Here is a 13,326-nt window from a genome sequence, read left to right as displayed (position 1 = left end):
ATAGAAACTGCCAATTGAAGTGGGGAAGGTGAAGTTAAAATAGGGCAATGACTTTTCCAGTGTCTTCCTGCTGGTTCCTGCTATATTGACCTGTTCCTTTGAAAAGGTGAGCAGAACACATGAGGCAAGGCAGCAGCTTCTTTAAGTGTGACCTGGCTGCCATTTTAGTCAGAAGTCTAAGTGGGGAAGCAGTGATGGCCTTCCCATCAGCCCAAACTTGAAGGGAGGTGGATTATGGACTTGAAGAGGAAATGAGGATAGTGACTTAACCTCTAATGCCATTGCCTTCCTTCTGGGTCCTAATATTAACCCGTTGATTTGGACAGGTGAGCAAGGCACCTTCAGGAAAGCACCAGGTCCTTATTTATGTATCTGGATTGGGTCCTGATGGCATTGTGAAAAAGCAGTGATAAAAGTTATATGATGTGTCATCACTGGGCTGCTCTAAACATGTTTACATTTTTGGTTCAAAATTCCTGAATGCCCTGCTGAATCTGGGGGAGAAAATGAAAAAATTTACTGTCGAAAAACTAAAGAAAATTTCCATTTACTTTGATGGTTATTGAACATATATTGGTAAACTACAAATGCTAAAGTAGTTGTTATTTGGATATTATGTAATGTGGTGCAAAATGTAAACATAATCTCAATTTTCTTCCAGAATGAAGGTTTTGCTCAGCAGAAGAACAGACAGCTGGGTGAAAGTAAACATTACTGCCCTGTGGCCTTAAAAGAAAAGTTAGTTCTTTTTCCAGGTGATCAAGACTGTGCTGCTAGGTATCGAGAAAAATATTATTATTTTTCTAATCCAGATGCAAGAAATAAGTTTTTTAAAAATCCAGAGGAATACTTAAATGAAAATGAGCCTCTAAAGGTAATGGTCTTGGAATAGTAATCATCTTCTGCAATAAGAAATGCATTCGTTAATCGAAACTTTTACTTTTTGCTGAATCTCCTATTTTGTTAAATTTATATATATTTTTAAAAAAGACATTTATAATCTATATTTTTGTAAGTTGCAACTTCTATGTCAAAATTATATTGATTTTATTTGTATTTATTCTGCTAATGTGATTAATGTTAACACAATATATGAAACAGACTATGAGGATATTCTCAAACAAAAACATTGATATTCATTAAAGATGCTTTGAAAGTTTAGGTTCCAGAAATAAGCATAGTGTAGTTTCTAGAATGCTAAGTACTCTATTAATTTCCCACATGGCAGGCAAGAAGCAACCGCACACTTGGCAGGAAGTGCGCTGCCCAAACTTTGGTAGAACGGATTAGCGCATGCTTGTCTGTATTCTAAGTGGAAAGTAATATATTGAAATTAGGGCCCTGTGTTTCACTCTCCACATGTTGACTGTTCACAAAATACACAGTAAAATACATAAAAACACAAAATAACACCCCAGCGATATTTAAAGACATGATGTAGTACTTACAGATTAGTTCCTGATTTAGTGGGCTCAATTTTTGCTTTGGGGGCAGGGAACAGGAACAAGGACTGTTTTGAACCTACCAGTGGAGGGAAATAGTCATTTGTTGGATATCTGACTGGGGTGCTGGCATGTAGACAAGTTCCCCGTGCAATTAAGGGCAGCAGGTGGGCTCTCAAAGCTGGAAGGCTAATCGGAGGTGTTACGACCGCAGCCGATATTATTTGATGAGCAAGCCAAACCCCAGAGGGAAACTTGTCTTACTGATCATAACTTTTTTTTGTATTTTGAAAATGAAGCATAAACTACTGATCACAGAAACATAGAATCCCAGTAACACTTTTAGTATTTTAAAATTAAAAGATTTATTAACAAGAAGATTAAAAAACTGAAGTACACAAGATTAAGATTGCACAGTTAAATAGTCTTACAAAACATTCCCCCAAAAAACCCACTTGGTCAGAACACACAAGTAAACTACTTGTCAACAGCTCCCTTATAGATTTTTAATCATAAAAATCCAGTATTGTTACCGAAGGCAAAACCTGCTGTCACTTTAGTTAAGGTATACCACAAGACTTCTCACTCTCTTCCACTCTGCTGTGGAAATCCAAAAGAAAGGTTTGGAAACACACTGCTTTTTAAAAACAAAGACTTTTCTGGCATGAAACTGGATGGCTGCTTCAAATTTACAACATTTCTTAGCACAGAGGATATCTCCCCAAACAGCCACACCACTCAGCTCAACATCTTTCCTTAAATATCCTTTCCCGCCTCTCATCTTAAATCCCGTTGTCCTAAGCACCTCTTTGAACTCAACTTTTCCAAAATATAAAAATCTTTCAGGTTTTCCTATTGCCTCCACTTTTGGGTCAAGTAAAATTTAATAGCCTTCCCTTGTTTACTTATGAAGCCTTTGTAAGTTTTAAAAGTCCCTTGTCACCTCTAAACTTCCCTTTGAAGTTAAACAGCTGAAAAGTCAAGCCCCCATCTATCACCTAATGCAAATTTTAAAACCCAACCTATTTACTTGTACATTGAACTTCACCATAGCCTCTCATGACAAATACATGCACCTAGCACCTTTACAATTCATATCTCAGTTCCCACAGACTTTAATAAGCTTCCCCCAGTTTAATTAATCATGGACACAGACACACACACACACACACACACAAACACACACACACCCTTCTTTACAGAATTAGGGATGAGCAATAAATGCTCGCCTAGCCAGCGACACCCACAACCCCTAAATGAATTTTAAAAACCACCATATTCCCAAACTATTAAAATAGTAACATCCACCTTCACACCTCTCTCAATGAAAAAAAAAGGAACGTCATATTTCAAAAAGACGTTTTCATTTTCGCAACCCACTTTGTATCACTTACTAACTTATCCATACAAACAAAAATTATAATATGGTGTACATGCATCAACCATTAAAATATATTTTTTAAAATTTTAAGAATAAGGTTCATTCTAATCCATTCTCAATTTCTCAATGTCCAAGTCATTTTGAAATTAAGCTCTTGACAACGCATCTGCAATTAAATTCTCTCGTCCAGCCATATGTATAATTTTTAAATTTTAAATTGAATGGTTGAGGTAACAAACTCCGTCAGAACAGTGACATTTTTATCTCTTCAAAGGATTGTGGTCAGCATATACAACTGTCTCTGAAGAATTGTTTGCAACATACACTTCAAAATGCTGCAAAACTAAAACCAAACTTAAAGTCTCTTTTTCTTTGTTGTATATTCTTTCTGATGCACATTCAATTTCCGTTCCAGTTCATCTTCCTGTAGCAACACAGCACCAACACCCACATCACTGGCGCCAACAGTCATTTTAAACTGCTTTGTATAATCAAGTGCTGCGAGAACAGATGTAGTGGTTAATACAGCTTTTAAGCTGTCAAATGCGGTCTGACACTTCTGTGTCCATTGGAATCTCCTGTTCTTTTTCAATAATCCAGTCAGTGGAGCAACTACGCTGCTGGAATTTGACACAAACCTCGATAAAATCCACTCATGCCCAGAAATCTCAAAACTTCCCGTTTCATTGTAGGCACTGGGAACTCGACAATAGCCTTCACCTTTGCATCTCGTGGGGCCACTTGACCATGTCCAACAGTGTGGCCTAAACACGCAACTTTTCCTTTCGCAAATTCACTTTTAGCCAAATTTACAACCAAACTGGCTCCCTGTAGTTGGTCAAACAATTCCTTTAAATGTTGTAGATGTTCCTCCCAGGTTTTACTGAATACCACCAAGTCATCAATATAGACAGCACAATTGCTAAGTCCTTCAATCACTTTATTAGTCTCTGAAATATTGCTGGTGCATTTTTCATACAAAAGGGCATTATTTTGCTTTGACACCTGGTGTCACCAAAGCTGATATCTCTTTTGCCTTTTCCGATAAGGGTCTTGTCAGTATCTTCGTAGTAAGTCAATTTTTGTGATTAATTCTGACTATCCTACTCTCTTGATACAATCCTCCAATCGTGGACTAGGGTGTAAATCTGCCTTTAGTGCGTTTACTTTGCAGCAATCAATACATAGTCTTCCTGCTGCTGCATGTCGGGAACCTAATTTTAATACTTTGGCATCTCATTATAAGCCCTGCTCGCCGGAATCATTCTCCCACGTCAAATTTACCACCCACATTGGTGCGACTTCAGAATGGCATGCTTCATGACTGCCTTTAAAAGGCGTGGACCTGGTGAGCTGAGCTTCAGGGGAACTCGGAGATGAGTGCACACAACTTTGCACAGCGCTTGCGAGAATCGCCTGTAGGACATCCCGGAAGAGGCGCTGTGCATTTGTGGGTGGGGGAGTGCACAGGGAAATTGCTTTTTCTTGGCTGGCTTTCAGTGTGGTGCTGGGGCAAGGGCTCCAGTGCAGGCCAGGCCAGTGGAACGAGGGGCAAGGCAGCACAGACCGAGGGAAGTATATAAGCACATGCCGGGGGGGTGAGGTTTGGGGGGTGGTGATGAGGGAAGCGGCCACGCACTTGGAAAAGCTAGTCAAAAGTGATCATTCTTCTGCAGCTGAGACCGTTCAGCAACAGCTCCATCAACATGCTTGGAGTAGGGTCTCTGAAGCTTTTCTGCCCACTCAATGCAAAAGTATGGAAATGCCATCAAATGCCCCAGAACTTTTCACCCCTCGGGCGCAGACTGCAAATTGTGTGTTTTAGGAGCAGCAGAACAATTGGCCGACTGGGCGACTTGAGAATCCCCTTGCAAAAGGTGGCCACGGCGCAGTCACTGGTGAAGGCACTCACAGCCCTTTGCAATGTCTTTATTAAAGTTTGGCCCAGTATCCCTCATGGTTCAAGCTAACAGTGCAGCCTTGCAGTGTGGGTTAGGAGAATGCCTGCACCTGAGCTGAGAGCACAGCAGGCAGAGCAGTGGCTGAAGCTGCCGCCAATTGTTCAGGTGGAGTGTGGCGAAGGTGGGTGGGTTTCCAACAGCCATGAAGCGCACTACACACTGGCCACCCAAGTGGTGGCCAGAACTCTCCTGAATGCGTGAAGGGGCCTTTAGACTTAACCGAGAGAGGTCCTTAGGACATATGCTAACCCACATGTCTCTCTCTTTCATGCAGGAGGTGAACATCAGGATCACAGAACCTGGGGAGTTAGTGGTATGCCTCATGGCTTACAGGGAGCAGAGAAGAAGAAGAACGGTGCAGTGGAGGCACCTGGCTCAGCAAAGGGAGGAGCACTTCCCTCAAGGTGAAGGGGCAGCAGGGCCTGCTGCGCATGCAGCTGAAGATCCAGAGAGCCGTTGTTCGTAGGCGCCTCACTAGACCCAGGGTCTATCGACTGCACCTGTCATTCCTGCAGATGACTGAAAACCAGTTTTGCTGAAGACTGCACATGTCTAGGGAACAGGTTGGTCACATATGCCACCTGCTGCAGGAGTTGGCGCCTCGGGGACATGGAGGGCATACACTGCCAGTGGCCATAAATGGGATGTGGGCTTCGCTGGCTGGGCCAGCATTTATTGCCCATCCCTAACTAGCCCTTGAGAAGGTGGTGGTGATGGCGGCCCTCAATTTTTTACACCAGTGGTTCCTTCCAGGGCTCCACGCACAAGTGTATCCAGGAGGTCACAGATGCCATCTTGCAAAGTCACAGAACTTTGTGCATTTTGACTGGGATCAGAAAAGCCAAGAGGCAAGAGCACTGGGATTTGCATAGATCTCAGGTTATCGCAGATGCAGTGAGACATCAGCTGTACTCAGATGGCACTTAGATCTCATAGCAACAAGTAATCACTACGCCAACTGCAAAGGCTTCCACATGCTGAATATTAAGCTGGTGTGCAACCACCACAACCACATCGTACAGGTCTGCACATGACACCTACATCCTTAGCTGGTCTCAGATCCCTGACATCTTCCAGGGCCCAGAGAGGCTGTAGGGTTGGCTCCTCGGGGACAAGGGCTACCCACGGAGATCATGGCTGATGATGCCCTTGTGGCGGCCTCAGACTGCAGCAGAGCGACAGTATAACGGGGCTTATGCCGCAACCCGGACTTTGGTGGAGCAAATGATAGACATGTTGAAAATGCCTCAGTGCCTCAACAGTTCAGGTGGAGCACTGCAATACAGTCCCCAGAGGATATCATGCATCATCGTAGCTTGCTGCGCGTTACATAACCTGACGCAACAACAGGGGAGGACCTGGCTGAGGAGGAGATGGAAGAGTTGCACATCTCCGATGAGCAGGATGTCGAAGGGGATGACGGTGATAAGGTTTGCGAAGGTGAGGATGCCAGCACTGGCCAGATGAGGCAGGCGCGCTTGGGAGGCCCTCTTAGCCATAAGATTCATGGGGGATGATGACGAGGTGCAGTCAGGACAGTCCTGACGTCCTCACATGCATCTGTGAACATTTAACTTCTGTGTGACTGATAGCACACATACCCTCAGTGCTCAGGCTTGTATCATGGAGGCACAGCGGAGTCCCTAATACTTGCTAGATTCCAGGAGGATGATGACAGCATGCAGTGAGGATACTCCATAGATCTTTACATTGCCTCTGTGAATGTCTGATTCCTGTCTGGCTGAGGGCAGCTCGCTTGCGCTCTGTGATCAGGGTCACATCACAGAGACACAGCCATGAAACTTTAAATGCACCTGACTCTTTGTCAGTCTCAGCACCTGTCCCCTTCAGGGGCACGTCGTCACCAGTCACAGATGCTGAAGAAATGGGAGGGGGGGCCTGCCCCTCCTCAAAGGTGCTGAGAGTGCATGGAGAGAATGACGGAATTCTGATGCCTGCTGACAACATTTTAGCAGCAATCACAAGCACCATCAAGGTGCAGGTGCCACTAATGTGTCCAGTGAGTGTGAAGGCGGACCATCACTTTGGTCTGAAGGTTACACACAAGGATGAGGCCCTGGATTGGGGCACCTGCCTTTATCTTGTGCAGAAACCAAGGCTGACATCTGAGTGACAAGAACTCTGCTCATCATAACAAGAAGCCATAGACAAGGAGACATTCTTGGGAGTTTATTTACCACATTGAACATTATGTGCAAGTGATTAACAACCGTGCCCAGGCTGTGCAACTACATCTTCTTGACCCGGCTGACCTGCGGAGGATGCGCGAGTGCCAGGAGGTCTACTCTGCGGCTTCTTCTGCCAGGATCAACTGGGAGAAATGTTCTGGACTCCTGGTCGGCCCGTGGCAGATGGATCCCCTACCCGAGGAGCTCAGGCCTTTCACCTGGAGCAGGACCAGCATCCTCTACCTGGGGGTCCATCTCTGCCCTGCCGAGGAATCCTGGCCGGCCAACTGGCAGGAACTGGAGACGAAAGTCACCGCTCGCCTGCGGCGCTGGACAGGACTGCTCCGAGTGCTGTCTTACCGGGGTCGAGTTCTCGTCATAAACCAGCTGATCGCCGCCATGTTGTGGTATCGGCTGGTCACTTTGACCCCTCCCCCGGACTTTGTCGTGAAAATCCAGAGAATGCTAGTCGACTTCTTCTGGGACAAAAGATTGCACTGGGTCGCTGCTGAGGTTCTGAGTCTCCCGCTTAGGGAGGGCGGTCAGGCGCTAGTGTGCCTACGCACGCAGGTGGCGACTTTCCGTCTTCAGACCCTGCAGCGATACCTTTACGTCGAGCCTCCTCCGAGATGGTGTGCCCTGGCGACGTATTTCTTCCGCCAGGTGCACGGCCTGAATTATGACGTGCAGCTCCTGTTTGTAGATCAGAGGGGCCTCGGCTCCTTCCAGGTGTTGCCCGTCTTTTACCAGGACCTGATCAAAGTCTGGAACGTGGTCGCCGCGCGACGCAGCTCTCCCCCGTCAGGAGTAGCGGCTATCGTCAGAGAGCCGCTGCTCAGGAATCCGCCCCTCCGTCCCTTTCAGTGGCTGGCGGAGAGGAGGGCTGTGGCTGCCGGGGTGACCAGGGTCGGGGACGTGCTGGGTGGCGGAGGACTGGGCTGGATGCTCCCGCAGGAGTTGGCGCGTCGCGCGTCAGTGAGTGTCCAGGTCGCAGCCGATGCCATCCAAGACCTAAAAACGGTCGTGCTCGGACCCGAAGTCATTTTAGGTCTGGAGGTGGCTCAGGTGCGCGGTGATCTTCCGGCTGAACGTTCCCCTGTTCGGACGGAATTCCACATTGGCCCCAAGCCCCGAACCCTCCCTCGGGTGCCGGTGCCCCGCAATAATATGAGCCACCTCGGGGACATGCCCTCCGTGCCATTTGGCACGGCGCGGAGGGGTTTTCTGTACGGACTGCTGCTGCACACCTTCCATTTTCTCGCCCTGGTCCGCCGCCCGGACACGCCCTGGCGTGCCTTGTTGCCGTCCGGCGGCGGAGGCCCCCGATGGGAGGCCCTCTACGGAGGTGTTCTCCCTCTTTCTATCGGGGACCTGGGTTGGAGGGTGTTGCATGCAGCAGTCCCCTATAATCGTAAAATGTGTAGGTTCACGGACTCCCAAGACACCTGCCCTTTTTGCGGTCTTGTGGAGTCCGTGGACCACGTGTATATAGGATGTCTTAGGCTGCACTCCCTTTTTAGTTATTTAAAAAATCTTTTGTTACTGTTTTGGTTGCACTTCAGTCCCACGCTCCTGATCTACGGACACCCGGTGCGGAAGGGGGTCGGGAAGGAGGAGGACCTCCTCGTGAACCTGCTCCTGGGTCTGGCCAAGTTGGCCATCAACAGGTCCAGGCAGCGGGCGATCGACGGGGGAGTCCCGCCCGATTGTTTGTCCCTCTTCCGCGGCTACGTTCGCGGCCGGATGTCCCTGGAAAGGGAGCACGCGGTGTCTGCCGGCACCATCGAGGCCTTCCGTGCTCGGTGGGCACCGCGGGGTCTGGGGTGTTTTGTTGACCCCTTTAATCACATCTTAGTTTGATGTTTGTAAGGTTCCTTTACAGTTTTTCCTTGATTTTACAGCTGACCTGACTTAGGGGCTGTGCTTGTTTTCTCCCTTGTTCTTTTTGCTAATTTAGTTTATTGTTTTGACTCAAAAGAGTTACATCTTCTTGACCCGGCTGACCTGCGGAGGATGCGCGAGTGCCAGGAGGTCTACTCTGCGGCTTCTTCTGCCAGGATCAACTGGGAGAAATGTTCTGGACTCCTGGTCGGCCCGTGGCAGATGGATCCCCTACCCGAGGAGCTCAGGCCTTTCACCTGGAGCAGGACCAGCATCCTCTACCTGGGGGTCCATCTCTGCCCTGCCGAGGAATCCTGGCCGGCCAACTGGCAGGAACTGGAGACGAAAGTCACCGCTCGCCTGCGGCGCTGGACAGGACTGCTCCGAGTGCTGTCTTACCGGGGTCGAGTTCTCGTCATAAACCAGCTGATCGCCGCCATGTTGTGGTATCGGCTGGTCACTTTGACCCCTCCCCCGGACTTTGTCGTGAAAATCCAGAGAATGCTAGTCGACTTCTTCTGGGACAAAAGATTGCACTGGGTCGCTGCTGAGGTTCTGAGTCTCCCGCTTAGGGAGGGCGGTCAGGCGCTAGTGTGCCTACGCACGCAGGTGGCGACTTTCCGTCTTCAGACCCTGCAGCGATACCTTTACGTCGAGCCTCCTCCGAGATGGTGTGCCCTGGCGACGTATTTCTTCCGCCAGGTGCACGGCCTGAATTATGACGTGCAGCTCCTGTTTGTAGATCAGAGGGGCCTCGGCTCCTTCCAGGTGTTGCCCGTCTTTTACCAGGACCTGATCAAAGTCTGGAACGTGGTCGCCGCGCGACGCAGCTCTCCCCCGTCAGGAGTAGCGGCTATCGTCAGAGAGCCGCTGCTCAGGAATCCGCCCCTCCGTCCCTTTCAGTGGCTGGCGGAGAGGAGGGCTGTGGCCGCCGGGGTGACCAGGATCGGGAACGTGCTGGGTGGCGGAGGACTGGGCTGGATGCTCCCACAGGAGTTGGCGCGTCGCGCGTCAGTGAGTGTCCAGGTCGCAGCCGATGCCATCCAAGACCTAAGGACGGTCGTGCTCGGACCCGAAGTCATTTTAGGTCTCGAGGTGGCCCAGGTGCGCGGTGATCTTCCGGCTGAACGTTCCCCTGTTCGGACGGAATTCCACATTGGCCCCAAGCCCCGAACCTTCCCTCGGGTGCCGGTGCCCCGCAATAATATGAGCCGCCTCGGGGACATGCCCTCCGTGCCATTTGGCACGGTGGGGAGGGGTTTTCTGTACGGACTGCTGCTGCACACCTTCCATTTTCTCGCCCTGGTCCGCCGCCCGGACACGCCCTGGCGTGCCTTGTTGCCGTCCGGCGGCGGAGGCCCCCGATGGGAGGCCCTCTACGGAGGAGTTCTCCCTCTTTCTATCGGGGACCTGGGTTGGAGGGTGTTGCATGCAGCAGTCCCCTACAATAGGAGAATGTTTAGGTTCACGGACTCCCAAGACACTTGCCCTTTTTGCGGTCTTATGGAGTCCGTGGACCACGCGTATATAGGATGTCTTAGGCTGCACTCCCTTTTTAGTTATTTAAAAAATCTTTTGCTACTATTTTGTTTGCACTTCAGTCCCACGCTCCTGATCTACGGACACCCGGTGCGGAAGGGGGTCGGGAAGGAGGAGGACCTCCTTGTGAACTTGCTCCTGGGCCTGGCCAAGTTGGCCATCAACAGGTCCAGGCAGCGGGCGATCAACGGGGGAGTCCCGCCCGATTGTTTGTCCCTCTTCCGCGGCTACGTTCGCGGCCGGATGTCCCTGGAAAGGGAGCATGCGGTGTCTGCCGGCACCATCGAGGCCTTCCGTGCCCGGTGGGCACCGCGGGGACTGGGGTGTTTTGTTGACCCCTTTAATCACATCTTAGTTTGATGTTTGTAGGGTTCCTTTAAAGTTTTTCCTTGATTTTACAGCTGACCTGACTTAGGGGCTGTGTTTGATTTCTCCCTTGTTTTTGTTAATTTAGTTTATTGTTTTGACTCAAAAGAGTTACATCTTCTTAACCTTCCTAACCCTGCCGTTAGATCTTGGTGCTCACCCGACACCCACAGTGGAGGTGGAAGCAACCTGCTGACTCCAATGCCCTGTATTGGTGAGCGTCTTCTGGAGGGTGGAGATCTGGAGGGCCCCGGCCTGCTTTGGGCCAGCTACACCCTCCTCTGCCTGTGGAGCTGGAGCTGCGGGGGTCACAGGAAGAGAGGATTTGGATCAGACGGACATTCCAGGAGGCACCTGGGTGGATGGCCCAGGGGTGTCGAGCTGTTGGTCTTCCTCCCTATGGGTGGCCGTAGGCTCCTGGCTGGAGAAGGTGAAGCTGGAGTGGGATCGAGCTGCTCGGCACCCCTCTCATGTTTACACTGATGGAGGCCAACTATGGTGTCTGCGATGGAGTTCCGCCCACGCAGCAGTGCGGGACCAATATCCTGGACCAAGGTCTCCATGGCGGCTGCCATCCTGCCAGTGTTGACCTTGAAGCATCAGCATGCCGGCATTATCACCTCGGACTGAAGGCGGACAGACTCCCCCATCATCCCTTGCAATCTGAGGAGTGCACCAGACATCCCTTACTGATGCTTCCATGATTGCCTTTGCAGCTAACGCAACTGAGGTATGACCGAGTCCAGAGGCTCATAATCTGACTCGGACTCAGCAGATTCCTTGCCTCCAGCAGCCCTCAGGAGTGCCAGGGACCAAGGATGCCCCTACCTCTGTCTGCTATGGAACAGATTGTGCAGTGATTGTGTAGGGATCACTAGATTGTGATCCCAAGGTTACTCTACATCTGGGTCACACTAAGGTGTACGACCTGTGCTGGTGGAGGGTGTGGGTGATCTCCACAAGAGGTCTTCAGTGATGCTGCCCTCAGGATCCTCATCCGAGGTACTCGGCCCTGGGGTTGGGCTCAAGGTTGCCTGAGGGTGCTGTGTCAGGCATGCCTAGGAGAGAAAGTGGAGTTTATTAGCCCTTGGCAGCCACATTCCACACAGAACAGTGGACTCAGAGTTGCGTTGACAGAGGGATGATGTGGTGCAGGATCCTCACATGGCTGTTAGCTGCCAACTCACCAAGGCTGCAGGAACAGTCAATGCCCTCTCTGGCCAGCTCCAACATTCGACTCTCGAATGGAGTGAGGACCTTGATGTCTAGCACTCCAACCCTGGTCTGGGACCTCTCCCGATGATTGTGCATGACCTTGTCCTGCATAAAGACAGTTGGAGAGAGTGTGAGCAAAGTGCATGCCAAGCCAAATGTGAAGGATGCCAGGTGTGCGTGTGTGCTGAGTGGAGCCATGGACAGAATGAGGCAGCCTCCAATATATATCAGTGATTTGGATGAGGGAACCAAATGTAATATTTCCAAGTTTGCTGACGACATGAAACTTGGTGGCAATGTGAGCGATGAGGAGGGTGTTCAGAGGCTTCAAGGCGATTTAGACAGGTTGAGTGAGTGGGCAAATACATGGTAGATGCAGAATAACGTCAATAAGTGTGAAGTTATCCACTTTGTATGGAAAAACGGAATGGCAGAGTATTATTTAAATGGTGATACGTTGGGAAATGTTGATACAAGCATGCAGGTGCAGCAAGCATTTAAGAAGGCAAATGGTATGTTGGCCTTCATTACGAAAGGACTTGAGTATAGGAACGATGTCTTACTGCAGCTGTGCAGGGCCTTGGTGAGACCACACCTGGAGTATTGTGTGCATTTTTGGTCTCCTTACTTAAGAAAGGATATACTTGCCATAGAGGGAGTGCAGCGAAGGTTCACCAGACTGATTCCTGGGATGGCAGGATAGTCGTCTGAGGAGAGATTGGGCCTATTAGGTCTGTATTCACTGGAGTTTAGAAGAATGAGAGGGGATCTCATTGAAACAAATAAAATTCTGACAAGGATGGACAGACTGGATGCAGGGATAATATTTCCTCTGGCTGGGGGGGTCTAGAACAAGGGGCCACAGTTTCAGGATATGTGGTAGACCATTTAGGACTGAGATGAGGAGAAACTTCTTCACTCAGAGGGTGGTGAACCTATGGAATTCTCTACCACAGAGGCTGGGGAGGCCAAGTCACTGAATATATTTAAGAAGGAAATAGATTTCTGCACTCCAAAGGCATTAAGGGGTATGGGGAGAGCATGGGAGTACAGCATTGAGATAGAGGATCGGGCATGATCATATTGAATGGCAAAACAGGCCTTGAGCTAGTTTTACTGGATTTATTCAGTATAGATTTCGCCTTATTGAAGCATCAACATCATTCAAAGCCAAATTTGTCGTCCATGGTCCATTTCCACAAATTGTTTTGTGTGACTGCAACAGCTCTTTTATATCACTCTGACAGTTGTCTGGAAGGTGACTTAATATCACATTTATATTCTTAAGTACTTCCTCATTGTTTAACTTAATCAGAGGAAAGTTAATTTTAGAATCTTTAATTTCTGTTTCC

The 13,326-nt window shown here is 49.2% G+C and overlaps 1 protein-coding gene across 1 annotated transcript in view; it reads left to right on the top strand.

Annotated features, from left to right (window-relative positions):
* The window catches only part of ak9 (adenylate kinase 9), a 359,309-nt gene that overhangs the window by 190,081 nt on the left and 155,902 nt on the right, over positions 1-13,326 (top strand). The window contains exon 23 of the mRNA XM_078542572.1: positions 662-874. Coding sequence (XP_078398698.1) covers positions 662-874 — 213 coding nt within the window. The remainder of the gene's footprint in view (positions 1-661; positions 875-13,326) is intronic.

Source organism: Cetorhinus maximus, chromosome 5 (assembly GCF_964194155.1).
Source record: "Cetorhinus maximus chromosome 5, sCetMax3.hap1.1, whole genome shotgun sequence".
In the NCBI taxonomy this organism is placed as follows: Eukaryota; Metazoa; Chordata; class Chondrichthyes; order Lamniformes; family Cetorhinidae; genus Cetorhinus; species Cetorhinus maximus.
This window is presented reverse-complemented; position numbering and strand designations above follow the sequence as displayed.